Raw genomic sequence first — 20497 nt, forward strand, 5'->3', positions numbered from 1 at the left:
AAGCTGCCAACCTCCTTTCTGTTTGGATGTGTGCTCTTCATTCTGAGGTTGACCAGCTCAGACAATGTTAGATAGGAAAGGTCGGGTTGGTGGGCTCCCGTGAGTGCCCCACCCCTGGCCCTGCATACCAGGGTCTGATGTTGCCTAGTGCTGGAGAAAGGCTGAGTCTAGAGCTTCCCACCCCTTAATCAGGGCTGCCTGGGAGGCCCTGTCCACAGCCAGAGGTGTAGGCTGTGTTGGCAAGTGGGAGAAACCGGAGGCTCCTATCTGGTGGCTGAGACACCTGCCTTCACCCGTTGGCACTGCGGAGAGGGACACCCTCTCCCCCAGGCCTGCCCACTAAGTTCGCCCAGAACTTTGCATGCAGACCTCACCACCTCTGGAGGAGTCTAAGGAGGTCAGCTACCCCAGGACATTTGCTGCAAAGGCGAGTCCCATAGCTCACGTTCCGAAAGAACGCACCATGTGCCAGGCGCATACATGACCTCCATGATGTCATCTAGTCCTCACCACATCTCTACAAGGACGCCCTATACTTATACCCACTTACAGATGAGAAACTGAGGCCTGCCCGGGTCTCAGTGGGTAAATGGAGAGCTGGCTCCAAAGTGTGTGCATGTTTCCACCCAGTCGGGGAGAACACAGCCACCTCTCAGCCCTCTGAGCCCAGGGGAGGGGCACTGAGGTGGCACTGGGGGACTGGGCTCCCGAAGCCCCCGTTTGACATCAACTGGCTGTGTGACGTTCCTCTCCCAGCCTCTGCTCCTACCTCTGTAAAATGGGGGTGCAAGGTTCACCCCTCCCCCCCAGAACATAAAAGGGCCTTAGTAACAATCACTGGCCCATTCAGCCTTTTGCAGTGTGCAAGTGTCATCTCCCATCAGTCTCCCTGACACCCTGCAAGGCGGGCTTTTCTTGCTCATTTTACAGATGAGGAAACTGAGACCAGGGAAGGTTTAGAGGCAGCCCTCAAATAGAACATCCTGGGCTATGTTATTAGTTCCATCAACAGTGTCATCACCATCACCACACCCCATTGTAGGGACTTGGGGGGAGGGACAGTGGCCTTCACGGACCTCAACCCCACTCCCCCTCTTTCCACTGCCTCTCACAGCAAAGGCTCAGTGGCCCAGCTGGGATCAAAGAGAAAGGCCCTGTTGCTCTATTGTAAAATTCTTTCTACAAAATTAAGAAACAAAATAAGAAAAAGGCCTTTTCAGAGCAAACAGAAATGAACTACACAATTACTTTTATTTTAAAACATAACTTTATGAACTGGGCACCAGAGGACTCTGCTTCAGTAGTTGCTTTTAGATGGCACAAAGGGGCCTTTATTTGTATTGCATATTATCGGGGGCAATAGTCCATGCGTGTGCCCATTAACTAAGCTAGCAATTTCCTCTTTTATTTCCACAGTCACCACGTGGCCAGAAAAATAATCAGCAATGCATATGCTTGAGGAAGGGAGTTGTGTTCTGGGTGTGCTCTGGTGCAGATGGCCTGGTTTCTCAGAAGCAAAGGACTTTCTGGGGTTCTCCTCAGCTAAACGGGGGCTTGCCTGGTCCTGAATTGTGGCGGGACAGCCAGCTCTGGCCCCGTGTGGGATGGATTGTGTTTCAGGAGAGCTGGGATATAGGACAGGACCCAAGATAGGAACTGGGTGGAGACTAGGAGGCTCCTCTGCATCCGATGCCAGATGCAGTTTTGCCAAATGGGTCTGTTCTCTTCAAGTATCATCGGGGACATGGGTGTGAAAAGCATGGATGTGGAGGATTCATGGAGAGGTGACTTGACTCATGGGGAGACAGACCATTAATGAGGAGACCTCTTCCCAGCTTCTCCATTTCTTTCTCTGTGAAATGCAACAATTTCAAAGTGTCTTGTAAATGTCTGGAGTTAAGAGTAATGTATTATTAATCACGATTATAAGAGATGTATTAAACAGTGATTATATTTATAATCATAAAAAAATAAAAGAATAATGGCAGTCATAAGCCTCCAAGATGAATGGTGCCCAACCATCTTTCAGTTGGGATGGGGTTTGGGATAGTAAAGGCAGGGGGAATACTGCCACTGAATTTGTTTTCTATCTCTAATTTGTTTTCTATCCTGATTTGGCTCAGAGGAGAGAGGGAGAAGGGACAGTAATCCTCTCACTCACCACGCCTCAGCCCCTCACCTCTCAACCTCTATGGACTCTCTCAGAGCCTGGAGAGCTTGACAGAATGCAGGTTTTCATTCAGTAGGTCTGGGGTGGGGCCTAAGATTATGCATTTCTAACAAGCTTCTAGGAGATGTCCAGCCTTCTGTTCCTCTGATCGCATTTTAATGGCTTAGAGCACTGTTTCCCAAAGTATATTATGCAGGCATAACAATCCCACAGATTCAGTCAGAAAATGTCCTCCAGCCAAATCAGACTGGGAACTCCTGCATGGCTCTGTAACTCGCCACTACACACCAGCATACTCAAGGCAGTGAGGAGTCCTGCCACCAGGGAAGACACCAGTTCTATCCAGAGGTTCTTAAACATCTTTGACCACAGGATCTTTTTCTTGGGGGGAAAGATCTCTTAATATCCTCGTGAAGTTTCAAGACACACTCCATCGGGAAATTCTGGATCCAGCAGAGTAACACACACTTTAGAGCCAGCCAGGCCTGGGTTCAAATCCCAGCAATGTTACTTTCTAGGTCTGTGACCTTGGGCTAGGGTCTTGATCTCCTTGAGCCTCAGTTTCCTCATCTTTAAAGTGGGATAATAAACTCTGTATCATAGGGTTGTCATGAGGGTTAAATAAGATGGCAAGCATAAAATGCTTGCAAAGTGCCTACGTGGTGGAGAAATGTCAGTTCCCCATCTTTCCTGCAGTTTTTCTTGGGGTACTTGGAGTTTCTGCTATAGTTTGGAAGTGAAGGTGCCCTTTTTTAGGAACCGGCCAGCCCAGATGCAGGCTCATTACCCTGGGGGAGGCAGGATGCCACATCCTGTTTCCTTCCCTCCTAGGCTTTGGGTTTGCCTACGTTTCTCTCTGTCATCCCTCACCACCCCTCCCTGACGAATGACACCTCCCACAACCCAAGCTGTCTTCCATTCTCCTCCTGCTCCTGAAATAGACCCACACCCAAATTAGCCCTTCTTGGCAAGGCGCTGCTTGCAGAAGTGTCTTGCCCAGCCCCTGACATCTATGAAGTGCTTCCATTTTTGGTCTGGGGCAAGATGAGGTGGGACAAGATCTCCATGTTTTCCAGGAGTGGTGAGGAGTAAATGATACAATGGATAAGAAACCCACAGCCTGGTATGCAGCGATGCTGGGGCACTGGCTTCATGACTGAGCCCTAACAGCTCTCAGCAGTTCAGAAACAGCCTTGGCGACTCTCTTGCTACCTAATTTGGGAACAAGGAACTTGTCTGAGTAATAGAAGCTTCACCGCTCTGAAGATGAGAGGGTAGAGACATAAGACATCTAAAGGCTTGGAGGCAAGTGCATGGAACTCCTCCCTGCCTGTGTGCGAGGAGATAAGACGCAGATCAGCTACAGTGGCAGCTCCCTCCCCGAGGGGGCCAGTCAGAATGCACAGACCCAGGACAAATGCTCCAGCACAGGCAACAGCAAGAAACACCAGTCCACATCTGAGGGACAGACCAGGCCTGAGCCCAAGCGAACCCCTTGCCCATTCGCTCCATGAAAGAGAAGAGGAAGAAATGTCTATTGGTGGCTCAGCCATGCTATGGGGTGGGGCCAAAGAGCTGAAACTTGGCCTGGATCCCCCAGCCTCGAGGTCATTTTAGAGTTGAGGACTGGAGCCTTCACTGAGGACCCAGACGCCAGCTTCAGCCCAGGTCCTGACCCCAGGCTTTCTTCCCAAAGCGGGGGCCAGGAACGTACTTAGGAGAGGGCCACACAGGTGGGACGTTGCTTCTTTGGGCCAAATCTGAAGCCAAAGTCATGTTCCTCTTCAGAGCTCTACTGGGGGTCAAAGGCCCCACAGGAGCCAGTGCCATTTTGGTGCCGCAAGGGGGCATGGAGCTGATTCCCGGTGGTGGCTTCTCTCTTAAGCGCCTACCCCATGTGAGAGGACGACTGTCCCAGAGCTGTCCATGCACATCCAAGATCTGTGCGGGTCCAGAATAGGGAGAGGCCAGCCCAAAGTTGGGGGTGGAGGAGAAGACGCCCATCCACCCGAGACCGAGAGCTTGCCACGGGAGACGTACCATTGACTAGGCTGGCATTTGCACTATCTGCAGCATTTGAACCTGCCGCACCATCGGCCGCTGCGGGGGTGGGAGGGATGGAAAATGCAGTGTGTCACAATGGAGAAAAGCAACAATGCAGAACAGCAACAACAATAAAGACATGAACCAACTTGTGGCAAGTAACATGACTATAGTTTTCAAAGAAAATCTCTGTTGGAGATCAAGAAACTCAAATTCAGGGGTGGGGGTGAAATGTTCTCATAGAGATGCCACAGAAGTCAGGGGGGAAAAACTCAGGCATGGAGGGTCATTGAAATAAAACATGGAATATGATCAATGTGGTTAGGCGGGATGGCACTGTTCTGTGGTGAGGTCTAGACAGATGCACCCAGTTGGCTCAACCAATCAGGTAGGGATCCCCGTTAGAGTTCTATGAGGAGAGGGGTTCTGGCTTCCCATCAGAGGGGCCAATGGTACTGAGTCAATTCAAGACATTCAACAACTGGTGCACTGTGGCCCTGGCCATTCCGAATGGGTATTGCTATGATCACCATCCCTTGTTCTAGCAAAACATCTGTTGAGGGCTGTGACTTAGCAGGATTCACGTCCTTAGCTCAGGTCACCACCCATGGCCACCTCCTCCTTCCTAATCAGCAGTCCCCATCATTTAAAAGGTGAAATCAAACATGTCACATTCTGTTTGAAGGTCCTAGCGAGTTTCCCTTAATTTAGAAATTAAAAGATGATACAAGATGGTCAAATTCACTCATGTTGTTTTTTTTCTTGGGGTGGGGTAACCGGTTCTGTGGGAAGGAGAGGGAAGAGACTGCTGGGTGGAGTGAACACACCATGGGTTAGGGGCAGCCAGCCAGGCTCTGTGGGGATATGCAGGGGAGCAGGATTGTGGGGGGTCCCATGGTGACGGGCCCCTGAATGTATGTGTGTGGGGCTGAAGCCCAGGTGGAGACATTGGTGATGCCATTGGCATTGGCCCACAGGATGATGCACTGGAGGATCAAGTAGGTAGAATGAGGTGCTGGATTTTCCTGTGGGACTGCCATCACCTGGGGGCACAGCTGAGGGTCTGGCAGTGCCCCTGCAGTCAGGGAGCCTCCTCCAGCTGTGTGCTGGTGTCTAGGGCCCAGGCTCAGTGGTCAAAGGCTGTTGCTATTTCTAAAAGCCCCATCTACCCTGAAGGGTGTCTTACTGTACCTGGTAGCTGAAGGCCATCCCCCTTCTTCACACCTGTGTGATGATTTTTGAGACATATTAATGAAGGAGAAGCACACAGCCTCATCTGTGTACAATCACACACACACACACACACACACACACACACACACACACACATCCTGGCATGACCAAGGTCATCTGGACATGGGGACTCACAGTTATCAGGCTTTAAGCAATGTCCCTGATGGAGGGATGGCAGTGCTGAGGGCCCAGCCCTAGCTGTGCTGCTCACGAGGATGTAAGGTGCAAGCCCGTACCCATCTTCCTCTGCCATGTTGCCTCCACTTCCCACCTCTTCCCTCTACACCGATGCCCTCATTTCGTTGGAGTGTAAGTAAATGTTGAGTGAGAGACTCTGTCCTGTGCTTTGGGGCAGGAGAGGCCTGTCTTCCTACTGGCATTTTAAAAAACACGGGTGTGGCCTGTAGGAGCTTCTGCCCCTAACCCAGGCCCCAGTGAGGCCAAGGAAATAGTCAAAGGTTGCTGCATCCTGTCCAGCTGCCCACATCTACCTAACTGCCTGTAACCTGGGGCCACAGCAGGCCAGCTTCTATGCCATTGTATGGACACTGTTCTGACATGCTCTGGGCCTCTTGGCCAGGACTTTGTTCTCAGTTTCAACTTGAGCTCTCCTTTTGCTCTCCAGATATGGATTTCACAGATCACACCTTAGTTCCATTATCCCTATTGGTGAGGAAGCCATAATCTTAAGGGAACCCTACTAGGAAATGAGTTTCACCCTTGGGGACAAATAACTTTTGATTGTCATCCAGGCTCTGTGCCTGGTTGACCTTTGAGAACTGGAGGTAGCAGGGCTGCCCCTAAAGCCCAAGGACAGGTCACCTGCTACCATCTCCTTCTCTTGGACTTCAGAAAGTCTGGGTGTTGGGGACCCTCCTCTGGAGTTTGGGGAAGGAGACAAGACAAAAGACTAAAGATGTGAGAGGGAGCTGTTCTGACCAAGTGTGAGTGTTGGGTGAGGAGCCTGCCATGCCAGGGCTAGAGGCCTGGGCTCTTATGTCTTCTAAGCATTCTTCTTCTCCTCTGAGAGGCACCTGTAGCCCAGGCTGCTAGCCTGGTGCTCTGAGGAGGGCCCCGGGAAGAAGGACTTGTTTTCAGGGGGAGGAGGAGCCAGAACCTAGGTGAGGTGGCAGTGACAGGGGCATCTGAGAGGGGCTCATAGTAGTTGACTTGGAACCACCTTCCCTAGAAGCTTCTCTGCCCATATCTGGGAGAGAATCTATGATGAATGGGTTTGCCACTCTGCTCAGTGGAGTTGAGAAGAGTGGAGAAATATTCCCAGGTAGGGATTTCTACTTGATGAGAGGGGTGCAGATGGGACCAAGTTACACCTCAGGCTGGAGACTCAACAAATCCTCAGCATCCTTGGCCTGGTCCAGTGGTGGAGAAGGAGGGGCTTCTATGACATGACTGGACAAGACAGAGACTGGGACAAGACCCTGGAGATGGAACAGACAGAACCCTCCTGGCATGAGCAGGGCCTTGAGGATGCAGGATGTGGCTGTTGGCACAGGGCATGGACATAAAAGGCACTCAATAACTATTTTGTGGAGTGAATGATTCAACAACAAAAAAGTGGCCTTAAGAGCTCCTCTCCTGGTCCACAAGGGGGTTGGGCTTACCTTTCTTGTCTTTCTTCTCTTCCTCCTCACCACCGGCTCCCAGCAAGGTAAAGATAATGCCAGTCTGAGAGTTCACACCCACAGCGGTCACCACCATCCGTCCAGAGCCCTCCATCACATGGGTCCCTGGAGAAGGGAATGGAATCCAAGTTACCATTGCACGAACCAAGTCCCCTCCCCAAAAGAGTGGAAGGAATTCCATCCAGAATCTGCTGGCAATTTGTCTGCTGAGGTCCAAGGGTACTGCCCATAGTCAAGGTTCAAACTATGAACCTTTTAGGATGATTTCACTTTGGGACAGCACTGTGATGGGCTTGGGGCTCAGATACTGCTATACCTCAGTTCTTAGGCCTCCAGACAGCTCAGGCCTATCACCTGCCATGCTCTCTTGGAGATTCCCTTCTGCCTCTATCTCTCTTTCGCGTCTCCTCCCTCAACCTTACAGGCCAAGCAGGGACCACTCTCTCTTTTTCTTATTGATTTATCTAGAATGAGACCTCATTTTGATTAATTCTATAACCAGCAAAGAAATGCCAACTAAGACCTTTACAGGACTTCTTAAAGTGGACACCACCCTCTCTTTAAAGATCTGGTAAAAGAACTCAGGACTCTGTAAAATTGGGTGAAAATAATGACATCTTTAGTTTTACAAACATCTAGCTGAAATGTAGCATTTCCTCCCATTATGAATGTAGGCAACAAACCCCAACACCATCATACATGTTACAAGAATCACAGTTTTTTTTCATATTGCTTGGCAGCTGTTGCAGATATCATGATACTCACCCTTATTTTACAAATAAGGCAGTTATTAAACTGACTGCTGATCTTGTTATGCACTGTGCTAATGAAGAAACCCATGCATCACTATACCATGCATTTTATTACTTTAATTACTTCAATCTCACTGTATTCCTTTGTCACCCAGAATATTTTGCTTTATGCATTTGAAAGTATAATTCCGAGTAGGGGTGGCACATGATGAGCTTGGACACTGATTCTAGGCCAACCATCCCAGGCCTGGTGTCTCTCTCTCACAGGCAGACCCTGCAACCTAACTAGCCCCTAAGAAGCACAAAGAGGGAGAACCAGGGCCCAGTAACGGGTCCCTGGATAATATGATGACTTGCTGCTAAAATGCTTTGTGGTGCACCAGCTCAGCTTGTGTGTGGGCTGTCAGCAGGGGTTGTTAAATGCCAGCAGTGTTAGACAGATAAGGAAACTGAGGCCCAGAGAGGTCATGTGGGGGTGGGGTCATTGTAGATCTTTAAAGGTGAGGGAGGAACACACTTCATGCATTCAGAGTGCAGACAGCACTGCCGATACCGGCACTACCTTCTGGAGGACACCTGCTCTGTGCAGGCAGTGTGCTAAGCCCCTCACAGCAGTCATTTCTGAGTCCTCACACTGACCCTCAGTTTATGGAGGAGGACACTGAGGCTCAGGGAGAAGTTGCTTGCCCAGGGTCACAGCTGGTGAGGGGCAGAGCCAGGCTTTGAACTTTCCTGTCTGAAGTGGATAGAGACTATCTTCTTTGTCATCTGTCCCTCCCGGAAACAAGGTTTTCGCACCCTGGTCTTAAACACATTTGTGAAAGTCTGTTCTGCCTGGGTGGCAATGGAAATACTGCTCCCCACCTCCCCAGCTCTAGGTGGGATGGAAAAAGACACAGGGGGCCAATTTCCACCCAAGATAATCAGACCCCAAAATCACCTTCTAATCTAATCACTCCCATCACTGCAGGGAGCTGGCGGCTTTGCACTGGGAGGCAGGGAGGAGGGAGGAAGGAGGAGGAAGCCAGGGAGGTGACCTCTGGCCATAACTCAGGGGACAACATGAAGGCACAGCCCCCTGCCCAGCCTCAGATGAGCCCCAGGTGGTCCTCCAGGCCCCAGCAGTAGCTGGGACATCAACCTCTCCTTCTGGCCCTCCCTCGTTCTGTGCCCCAGCTTCAGCTCTGACCACTGTCCCCCAGCTCAGACACCCTCCAAAATGCCCTAAAGTCCAAATTCGGTCAGTACCCCCTGTTTTAGTCCCCGGCCTTCTTCTGGCCCTTGACCACTGATTCCTACCCCGTGGCCTCTGCCTTGGGAGTGTGCATAGCTCACTGGGCCTTGTGTCCAGTCCCCCACCCCCTTTGCTCACAGTTACTGAATGCTCTTCCCCTACCTCCCATCCGAAACTTCCTCCCCTCAGTTCCTTCTCTTCTACCAGGATCTCTCTCCTACAAGGACCTCAGGGCTTGGCTGCCCCTTCTGCCAGAGGAAGAATTGAGTGTACCAGGTCACTCCCCCTACACTGTCGCACCCCAGTTCCAGGATCCTCTACAGAGGGCAATGCTTAACCCCAAAGCCTGTGGCTGTAATGGCAGAACCACAGGCATTCAAATAAAAGGTTGGATGACTAAATATCTCAAAGGAAAACTACAGGGTCTTTGGGTAGGGGCTAAGGTGAGAACCCTTTGGGTGTGGGGGCCCCGCAGGGCCTTGCACCAAGACTTCACTGTCCGTGGTCTCTTGGGCACTATCCTGCAGCTCCCACCTCATTGAAGCTCCCATGGAGCCCTTCGGGATATATAAACGTGGTGGGGGTGGGTGAAGTGAGCCCTGGGCTAAGGAGTAGGGGACCTGGGAACCAGACTGGTGTTTGCTTCTGATTTGCTGTGTGGCCTGAGGCCAGCCCTCTCCTCTCTTTGTTCTCTGAAAAATGGGGAGGCCTGGCTTAGGTCTCACCTCTCAGTGATGAAGTCTGGGTCCCCTGGTTCCTGGAGACGAGGGCCATCCCTGGCCGGGGTAGGGCAGCCTCCATTAAAAGGCTACATCTTGGAAAGTTTGGATCTCAGTTAAGATGGGGCCATCAGAGCCTTGTGTGGATAGATGACCAAACGTGAAGCCTCCTGCCAGGCCACACTTTTCATTTGATGGACAGATATGGTGGAGTGCCAACTCTGTGTTAGACTCTGGGGCTGGAAGGGAGGGTCTCTTGTGATCCCTGCCCTCCAGGAGCTCACAGTCCAGCTGGGTTTGAGGGGTAGCAGACAGACACACAGATCAATACAGCACAAGACAGCAGAGATCCAAGGGCCTGGTGTCCTGGCAGGGGGCACAGCCCAGGCAAAGGTGGGAGGTGGGACAGGCGACGGCAGTGGATCAGCTGGGCTCATGAAGGGAGGAGTGGGAGAGAAGCAGGACATGGAGCGGCCTGTGTGAGGGCTGCAGAGTTGGGGTTTGCTTGGTGTTCAGCAGGGAGCCACTGGGTGAGGGAAGAAGGGAACTAATCTTTACTGAGCTGGTTCACTGTGTGTCAGTTACTATCTGAGCTGCTTTCTCCTCCTGGCTCTCACAGTCCCTCTGTGAGTAATCATCATCTCCCTCCCATTTCACAGGCAGGGAAGCTGCCTCAAGAGGTCATCTCCACATTCAGCTGAGAGGGCAGAGCTGGGGTGGAGTGAGGGTGGGGCTCTAGTCTCTGTTTTCCCACCTTGCCAGGAAGGCTAGGGCAGAGTTGGAAGGCAGGAGAGCGGTGGGGGAGCTGGGACAGCCATCCAGCTCCTGTCCGTCTGTGAGAGAGAAAGGAGCTCAGGGCCAGGGAACACTGTGGCTTCTGCCAACTGGACAGCCTGTCCTATCTCACTGGAACCTTACCTTTAACCTGGTAGCAGAGGGCAGGCCACAACCTTCCCGACTGCAGGCTCGAAGCTCATCTCTACCTGAGACTTGCTATGAGCAGTAGGAAATGGCCCCCACCTGACCTGGTCCAGGTGTTAGCTGTCTTGGGGCCAAAGCCTCATGCAGTGGCAAATGGGGTATACTGAGCCCTTGTTTGCAGAGCTGGAGAGGCCTAGTTTTACAAAATGCAGCTTTTGAGCCCAGAAAAGGCAAATGTCTGATTGTGGTTGCACAGCACCTGAGGCATAGGTTAGGTAGGGCTTGAACCCACTGCTCTTCGCTCTCCCAGTTTTGACTTCCCAGGCCTCTCTCTGGACAGGAAGAGGGGTGAGGTCATACCTTCCAAAAGGTCTCTTTCTGGGGGTAGAGATGTGAAAAAAGAAGGGAAGACATTTCTGGGGATTATCATCTGCCTCTAGGCACAAACACCAAGCAAAGCTATAAGATTCCCAGCCCCGTTGCTAACAGTAATAACACACACTTACAGAGCACTAGACAGTTGGCAAAGTGCTTTAGTGCCCGTGAGCCTGTCTCCCTCACAACAGCTTGGTGAGGTAGGTTCTGGTGCAAGCACAACCCCCCAAGCCCCTCCACCCACCTGTGGCCTCTCTGCCCAGGGTCACACAGCTGTGAGCGATGGAGCCGGGACTTGAACCCATGCTCTATCCACTACACCCCACTGCCTCTCATGGAGAAGAGGCAGGGTAGTGTAATGGAGAGAGCATGGGCCGAGCAGCAGACTGGGCCTTCCAGCATCATGATATCGTCCTAGGCTCCTGGAGGCGGCAGCAGTGGTGGCAGGTGTGGCTCTCCATGCTTGGCCTACCACTCCATGGGCAGGGTGGGCAGCAGGCCCAAGAGGGTTTGCTGATGTCCTGTGCAACCTCGTGCTGTTAACACTCTGGCTCCAGTGGTGATGGAGGAGGCTGGGGGGTCCTGTAGGGGACAGAGCTATTGGGCCTGCTGGAGCCAGACCCTGCTGCTTTTGAGGACGAGCCCTCACCCTGGTCCCCTGACCCTTCCATGGCCACACGGATGGCACCTAGTTGTTGGTTTCCCGATGGAATTTACCATAAGACATTTCAAACAGGCCATGCTGCTGGGTAACAGAAGTCATGGGGCCCTTGGAGGAGAGCTCACTCATGGGGGCTGCAGGAGTACAGGGCTGGGGGGCTAGAGGGTTGGGGTCTCTCTCTGGCCTTCCCCTCTGTGGGGCCTTACGCTCCTGCTCTGGGCCTCAGTTTCCCCAGCTGCAAATCAAGACAAAACTAGGTTCTCTAGGGGTCTGTAAATCCCCTGAAAAGTTGCAAAGTCACAAGTCTAGGTATTTATTTCTCATAAGAGGGATCACTGTTTCCATGGGACTGTCACCAGAGTTCATGACCCAGGAGGGTTCAAAACCACTGGCCTTCCGTGAACGGTGCTCCGTGTTAAAGGAGGCCGAAGGGGCAGGACACCTAAATGCCACACAGTGCCCTGCACCGGGTCCCAGTTTTAGAATGCTGTGGGGACAGTAGGCAAACATGAATATGGACAGTATCTTAGGTTGCAGTACTGCATCAATGTCGACTTTCCTGAATTGACAGCTGTGCTGTGGTTACACACGAGAATACCTTTTCTTAGGGCAGAGACTGAAATGTGAAGGGGCCCAGGACAATCACGTGCGTGACGAGGAAGAGGGAGGCTCCTGAGAGAGCAGACAGGGCAGAACGGTAATCACAGTGGAATCAGAGGGAAGGGCACGTACGCATTCTTTGTGCTGTTCTTGCAAGTTTTCTGAAAGTTTGATATTATCTTAAAATAAAAAATTAAAACAAAAGAAATGGGCCCAGGTCAGAGTTTGTGCTCTAGGGCCCGCCCATCTGTTGCTTGATCCACACAGGCTTGAAAAGAATAGGGATTTCTTGCCAACATTTAAACATTGGGAGGCTCCCCTTGCACAGGGAACTCAGCAGCTGCACTGAGGGGCACTTCTGTAGGCAGCAGTTGGAAGCAGCTGTGCTCTGGTTTGGCGCCCCCACCCCGATGCCTGGACCCAGGGACCAGTGAGCCTGTGATTCCTGACTGTTTCTACTCTGCCTGGTCTGAAGAACTGGACATGGGCTGGGGATTGCCTGGCCATCCTGGGGAAGGAGCTCCAGGCCTTTATGATTTCCTTTGTGCCTGGAGCACTGGGGACATCAGAGTAGATGCTGCTGGGTAATAGATGAGGAGACTGGGGTCCTGGGGGGCAGAGGTCAAAGCCAAAGCTTGATGGAGGGCTAGAACCTGAGTGTTCTGTCTCCAAACGCTGCTGTTATTCCTCACATAGCACCTCACACAGCACCATTTACAAAGGACAGTCACATCCGTCTGTGCATGTGGTTTCTACAACAACCCTGTTGGGTAGGCGCGGTGGGGGGAGGGGGTGCCCACCGGCTTCCCCACTGTACGGACACAAACATGGAGGCTCCAAGAGATGAAGTGACCTGTCCAGGATCACAAGCCAGACATGGCTGGGCCAAATGACTCAGAACTGGAGTGTCCTTGGCCTTCCTCTAGGCCAGTGGTTCTCAACCTTCTGGCCCTTTAAATACAGTTCCTCATGTTGTGACCCAACCATAAAATTATTTTCGTTGCTACTTCATAACTGTAATGTTGCTACTGTTATGAATCGTAATGTAAATATCTGATATGCAGGATGGTCTTAGGCGACCCCTGTGAAAGGGTCGTTCGACCGCCAAAGGGGTCTCGACCCACAGGTCGAGAACTGCTGCTCTAGGCTGACACAGTGTGCCAAATACCACAAGGGGGCTTCTGCACTACCACAAGGACCCCGCAGGCACCCCTATCCTGGTCCCTCTGTGTTCCCTGAGGGTCATCTGACCAAAAGGCCCAGCAAGGCCTCCCAGCACAGGGACAGGGTCTGAGGTGTCTGGTCATGCGCAAAAATGAGCATCCAAATGGCAGTTATCCAGAATTAACAGCACTGGGGAGGGAGCTTCAAGGAACCCCCAACTAGAGGAAGCAGGCTCCTGCAGGCCGAAGGTGGGAGGAGGAGATGGTGGAGAGAAGGTGGGCAGTCCAGAGAGAGGGCAAGGGTAGACAGTTGAGATGAATGAGAGAGAGGAAAGTGGATGCTTTGACATAATCTTATGAACTGGGGTTACGCTCCCATTTTACAAGTGAGAAAATGGAGGCTCAGAAAGGCTAAGAAGCTTGTCCAGGGTCTCCCAGACAATAAGGGGCAGAGTCGGGATTGGAATCCAAGACTATTTTGCACCCAAGTCCAGGTTCCATCCTAGGAACGGGAAAGGGAACCAACCCAGCATGAGCATCCCCCTACCAGCGCTATGCTAGGTAGGGCTTCATCTATATCCTACACCAGGGCACCCCTATTGTCCTCACAGGGGACAATAAAAGTGAAGTAACTTGCCTGAGGCCACACAGAGAGTTCATTCCAGATCCCGGATCTGGCTCAGCCTGGCTCAACTCTGCTCTTTCTATAATGCAGCCTCTTTCCTCACTCTGGCAGGCAGTGCCTGAGCCCTGAGGTGTGCAGGGCCCAGGGGTGGAGCTGGGCATGTCCTCCTGAGAACCTCAGGCTTGGGCTCCCACCTGCTTGGATCTGTTCGGGTGAGAGGACCGAAATAGAAGTGTACCACCTGTGTGTCTGTCCTGGTGTCTTCTATCTGTGTATGGCCAAAGATGGAAGAAGCCCATAAAAGTGAGACCCATTAGATCTGTCTGGGTGGCAGGAGTGTGGATGGGTTTTGCTCTTTATTTCATTTGAGACAGTTTGTGCAGAAAAAAAACTCAATCAACATTACAAGGCTGTGCACAGAGTGGATGTCACAGGCTGACATGAGGACCCCAGGTGGTATGGGAGCGACTGCCGGAGGTGGTGCTCAGAGCAGGCTTTGTGAAGGAGGTAAGCCCACGCAGATGGGCCGAAGTTAAATGAGCAATGTGAAAGGGAGGAGGAGGGCCATGAGGAGGAGGGAACAGCTTCCGCAGAGGCAGGGCACAGGAATGGAGCCAGGTGGGTTTGTAGCAGAGGTACAAGGTGAGCAGGGTGTGGTGAATCCGTGACTTTCACGGCTAGAAGGGGCACTGAATGCAGTGTCCCTTCAGTGCTTGGGCCTTCTCTATACCACTCCCACCCACAGCCTGTCCAGGCCACTGCTCCCAAGAATGCTCGCCTCTCTGGTACCAGAGGTTGGAACCAGAGCCAGAGGGCCATGTGGCCCTAAGTTCCAATCAGTGACAGGGAACTCATTACCTTACAGGCAGCCTCTTTTGTCCTAGAATGGTTCTTCTGCAACAGAATTCTCTCCCCAGTTAGATTACTTTCTGTTGGGCCAATGATGCCACTTTCTCCCTGTCTTTTCCCATGAGCCAGGGCCAAGCCACTTGCTTCTCCTTCCCCCATGCAATTGTGTTTCTGAATGTGAGCACTGCTGTGTGCAGGCAAGCTCCATTTCCTTCCGTCTAATTCGCCTGCACTCTGGTGATCTCTGTGGGTCCTGACTCTTGCTTTCTTTTTGCCATGCTCCCTGGGCTGGTGGTCTCTGTGAACTTGACGGCACACTTTCCATATTGTGACAGGACAGAGCTCCAGGGAAGGCCACTAGAAACCAGATAACCGCAATCCAAGAATCAGCACACACTGGCCAAAATCTCCTGGCCTCTGGCACAGCCTTCTCCATCTTGTCCACAAGGACATCATAGGAGACCGTGGCTGCTGTCTCTTGACATCCAAAGGCTCAGAGCTAAGTTCATAGTTAGGCTTTCAGCCAGTTGTACAGGTTGAGACTAAAGCAATTGGTTCAACTTGAGCCTCTCATCTCCCAGTGCTCAGAGACCGCCCATTCCCGAGCTGACTACCAGTGCTGACCCTACTGTGATCCCACCAGTTTGAGCTTCACAGGGCTCTCCCAGATTCTTGTTAAGACCTGGAATGCTTCTGTCTGTCCCTAGTCCCCTGTTCTTCCCCACTGAAGGCAGAGATCACTGCCAAGTCTCCAAGGGCCTATGGGTCTAAGCCAGCCGTGGGCAAACTACGGCCTGAAATGAATAAAACTAAAAAAAAAAAAAGACCGTACCCTTTTATGTAATGATGTTTACTTTGAATTTATATTAGTTCACACAAACACTCCATCCATGCTTTTGTTCCGGCCCTCTGGTCCAGTTTAAGAACCCATTGTGGCCTTCGAGTCAAAAAGTTTGCCCACCCCTGGTAAGCTCTCTGGATGGTTTCTGGGACACCCAGTTCCTCGGAGACAACCTATTACCCCTCCCCAATTATGAGGCTTCTCATGGACTAGCGGTACAGACACAACCCATCCACTCAGGCCCAGAACCTCCCCTCAATTTCCACTGACCCAGATGACCCACTTGACATACCTGGCCATGGCTCCCAAGAATGCTCGCCTCTCTGCTAACCAGAGGTTGGAACTAGGACCACAGGGCCATGTGGCCCTAAGTTCCAAGACAGCATTTGAGGATTTCCATCTCTCAGTCAGACCCCAGGGCCTTTGCACTTGCTATCCCTCTGTCTATAATGCTCTTTCTTGTCACAGTTCCAGTTTTAGCTCCAATGCAATCTCCTCAGATACGCCTTCCCTGACCAGCTAAGATTCCTGTCCTTTCCTCTGGGTCTCTAGTTCATTACCATAGCAGAATTATCACTATCACTGATTTATCACTATCTGAAATTACGTTATATATGTGCTTGCTTGCTTCATTGTCTGTCTCTTGGAGTCTAAGCTACAGGAGGGCAGGGACCTTGTATTTCGAGGATGACATATACACGCCTTCAAACCTCTGTGCCTTTCAAATGTTTGCCTCTGCTAGGAGGGCCCTTTATCCAAAACTCTGTTTGGTGGGCTGCTACCCATGCTTTAAAACCCAGCTCAATTCCACCTCTCCCTCTGTTCCCTTCTTGGCTTTTGTACACCGTCCTCACTCCTCCAGTGTGGAATTAGTTGTTTGCTGGTCTGCTTATCCCAGCCTATCTGGGCTGGAGGCTCCTGAAGCCAGAGGTGGGTCCCACTGCTTAGTCCAGGGTCAGGCCCAAAGTAGCTGATCAGAGGCTACTTGGTGAGCTCTGCTGGACAATAAGGCCTTTTGGGTGTTCCTGTTGGAGGGAGGGTGGTCACCTGGCTGGTGCCTTACCTCTGCATGGTCTCCTTGCTTCCTGTCTTGCCCCCTGCAGCAGCCAGAGTGAGATTTTAAAAAAGTAAATGTGTTCAGTTCACTGTTTAAAACCATTCCAGAGAATCCTCATTACACAACACATTTCCAAACTCCTGACCATGCCCATGAGGCCTGACATCTGGCCCCTCCACATCTCCATCTTGTTCATAGTCCTCCAGCACAATCCTGCCACTGGGCTTTTGCACATGCTGTTCCTTCTGCCTACTATACTTTCCCTGGATAGTCACAAGGCCAGCTCCTGCTCATCATTGACACCTCAGCTCACACATGGCCCCCACCTGCCTCCCCTTGTCCTGCTTTATTTTTACCACACACCTACCACCACCTGGAATTTCCCCATTGCCTATCTCTCCTCACTACACCATAGCTCCCCAGGACTGAGGCCTCATCTGCCTCATCCCTTCCTATTTGTTTAGCACCCAGCCCTAGCCAGTTTGGCTCACTGTCTTTTCCCATGAGCCTGGGCCAAGGGTCCTGGAATCGAAGGGTCCTGGGTTCAATTCCAGTCAAGGGCATCTTGGTTGCAGGCTCCTTCCTGACCCCGGCCCTGGTCTGGGCGTGCAGGAGGCAACCCATTGATGTGTTTCTCTCACATAGATATTTCTCTCTGTCTTCCCCTCTACCTCCCATTCACTCTAAAATCAATGGAAAAATATCCTCAGGTGAGGATTAAACAAAACAAAACAAAACAAAACAAACAATTGTCACCTGGCTGATTCTTTCTCATCCTGATAAGAATGGGCTTCAATGTTTGACTTTTTAGAAAACTAAATCACTAGAAGGTAAGTTACCTGAGGGCAGAGATTCTTTATCGATTCTATTCACTGTGGTATCCCTAAAGCAGTGCTGAGAGCCCAGGAGGCCCAATGAATGTTTGCTGGGGAAAAGAGAGGAAGTTCTCACTTGGAGCTGAGCTGGCCAGAGATCTGGAGCCAAGGACCAAAGTCTCCAAGACCCTCCAGCCTCATGAAGGGGACAGAAACCAGCAATGGGAGTGAGCCCACTGTTGGGCTGCAGCTCACCTGACAGCAGCATGGGGTCCTTGTCCATGGACTTGCGCACCTGGTCAGACTCTCCTGTCAAGGAGCTTTCATCGATCTTGAGGTCATTGCCCTGGATGAAGAGGCCATCAGCAGGGAGGAGATCACCTGATGGGAGGAAGGTCAAGGGAGTCAGCAGGGTCTCAGGTGGCTGAAGAGGCTGGAATAGTCCCCAGAAGTTATGATTATAAGGGAAGGTTCATTATTGGGACCAGCTGCCTAGAGCTCCCAGGGTGCAGGAACCAACATGGCGCCCATCACAGGCCAATAGGCAGCTGAAGACTGGAGCCGAAGTGAATGGTACAGGCTGCGGGGGCGGGGGGGGGGGGGGGCGGGGGGAGAGCTGAGGTTGGGCCCAACAATCCTAGCTCAGGCAGGCATGTTCTTTAGTTTATTAAGTGCTTTTCTTGGCCTGGTGTGGTCTTGAGGCCTAGTTTTCTCAACGATTCATTCTCTGGTTTCAACTATGATTTGAGGAATTCTTTTGAAAGGGACTAGTCCATCTGGGCTAGGCAGAGGAGACTCCAGGACAGTCACATTATCAGAGGAAACCAACCCCCGAGGGCTAAGTGAGGAGGAGTACACTCCAATCTCGCTTCCATCTTCTGCCTCTACTTTCCCAAGGACATACTCATCTAAACTCCTTTGGCACCAGCTTGCCCACTTTCTCCAAGGTAGTATCACAGGCTTAGAATGTTCACTCATCTATGTCCACTCCTCATCACACGCATCTGGCCCAACAACTATCCATCAATAGCCAAATCAGGGATAGGAAATGGACTTCATCCCATAAACCCATTCCGAGTATTAGTAGTCCTTGGAGTATTGTGTTGAGAAGGCTTCTGAGGCTGTATGGAGGCCCTGAGCTGTGACTGATTAGTAATGTCTGCAGGTATTGAGAGTGGTGACACATGTGCCAAGTATTTGCCATTTCTGAGTTAAAGCAATTCTGAAATCTACTCCTTCCAGGAAGTAGCCTTCTACTTCCAAAGGATCCCAGAAGACATCTTGGCTTGGGATCAGCCTTCAGGGACCCTCCCGCTTCCCTGGGCCAGCCTCTTTGGGTCTGCTTGGCCTGTCCCATCTCTGCTCCAGCTCTAGCAAGTAGCTCTGTGGCTGGGACACTTACCATATTTTATTTGGGCGATGTCCCCAACCACAATCTCAGCCACAGGAATCTGGACCACCTGGCCAGCTCGGATCACGGTGAACTTCTGCTCCTGCTCTATGCGGCTCTGCAGGCCCCGGAACTGCTTCTCTTTGCTCCAATCATTGAAGGCCGTGACCAGGACCACACAGATGACTGAGAGGAGGATGGCAGCCCCCTCAATCCAGCCTGCCTCTGCCTCCCCTTCATCCTCAGACCCAGCCTGGGCTGTGGCGCATCCTGTAGAGAATAGAAGGAAGCAGATGGTGTGGGATCAGCTAGGCCCGTGGTTGGCAAACCTCGGCTTGCGACCCACATGCGGCTCTTTGGCCCCTTGAGTGTGGCTCTTCCACAAAATATCACGTGCGGGCGCGCACGTACAGTGTGATTGAAACTTCGTGGCCCATGTGCAGAAGTCGGTATCTTGTGGAAGAACCACACTCAAGGGGCCAAAGAGCCGCATGTGGCTCACGAGCCATGGTTTGTTGAGCTGCAGTTTGCCGACCACTGAGCAGATGGGGCCTCTAGTGGTCTGGCTTTAAATCCCAGGTCTGCCAAGCAAAAAATGTTGATAATCAGATAATCATGAATAATTTATTCCGTGCATCTGGGTGCCAAGCCCTGTGCAAAGGGCTTCACACACATCATCTCAGAGTACTCACTCTGCCCATTTCACAGATGTGGAAGCTGAGGTTTCTTAGAGAAGCCACATGACTTGTCTAAGCTAGGAAGGGCAAGTGGGGAGCTAGGATATCTGACTTCGGAGCCTACTGTCTTAGCTACTTTGATTTTCTGCCTTTGTTTAGCTGTGAGATCTTGGATAATGACTTCACCTCTCTGAACCTCAGTTTTCTTATCTATAAAGTAGGAATATATTCCTTATCTTGGGGACCACTCAGAGGGCTGGCATTTAATGAGGTGAGGTCCATGGCATCTCCAGCACAGACCTGGCACAAAAGAGAGGCCTGCTTAACGAGAAACGAGAAAAAGTGAGGCTGTAACAGAATGGGACCAGTCAACACTGTGCTTGCTTTAGGGTCTAAAATGCAGTTTTGCTGTTGTCCTTTCCTTCCGTTCTCCCAGCAACCACGAGGCAGGTCTCTAGGTTGTGGGGTAGGAACCAGAGCACTGGACCTGCCCTCTGACGAGCTGGTTCTAATTGCACTGCTGTCCCTGAACTAACCTGGGTAAATCACTGTTCTTCCTGAGCTGCAGCATCCCCATCTGCAAACTGGGGTTCACTGAGAATACCTTCTGGGCTCAAGGAAAAGAAGGTGGATGCTCCGGCCTGTGCTCAGTCACAGGAGGTTCTTACTCGGCCTTCGTTGGAGCTGAGCCCCAACCACACAGTGAGGACACCCACATTCCATCTGAGC

General features: G+C 51.6%; 1 protein-coding gene across 12 annotated transcripts in view; it reads right to left on the reverse strand.

The window, feature by feature from the left end:
* ATP2B2 (ATPase plasma membrane Ca2+ transporting 2) overlaps positions 1-20497 on the reverse strand; it is a 367475-nt gene that overhangs the window by 66196 nt on the left and 280782 nt on the right. For 7 of the 12 annotated variants that reach the window (XM_036332183.1, XM_036332175.1, XM_036332171.1 and 4 more), the window contains 5 exons: positions 19104-19361; positions 17957-18082; positions 7069-7194; positions 5405-5437; positions 4211-4270 (listed from right to left, as the gene is read on the reverse strand). In XM_036332183.1, coding sequence (XP_036188076.1) covers positions 4211-4270; positions 5405-5437; positions 7069-7194; positions 17957-18082; positions 19104-19361 — 603 coding nt within the window. The remainder of the gene's footprint in view (positions 1-4210; positions 4271-5404; positions 5438-7068; positions 7195-17956; positions 18083-19103; positions 19362-20497) is intronic. The other 5 variants (XM_036332182.1, XM_036332177.1, XM_036332179.1 and 2 more) reach the window with 2 other exon arrangements.

This window comes from Myotis myotis, unplaced genomic scaffold (assembly GCF_014108235.1).
Source record: "Myotis myotis isolate mMyoMyo1 unplaced genomic scaffold, mMyoMyo1.p scaffold_m19_p_13, whole genome shotgun sequence".
Classification (NCBI taxonomy): Eukaryota; Metazoa; Chordata; class Mammalia; order Chiroptera; family Vespertilionidae; genus Myotis; species Myotis myotis.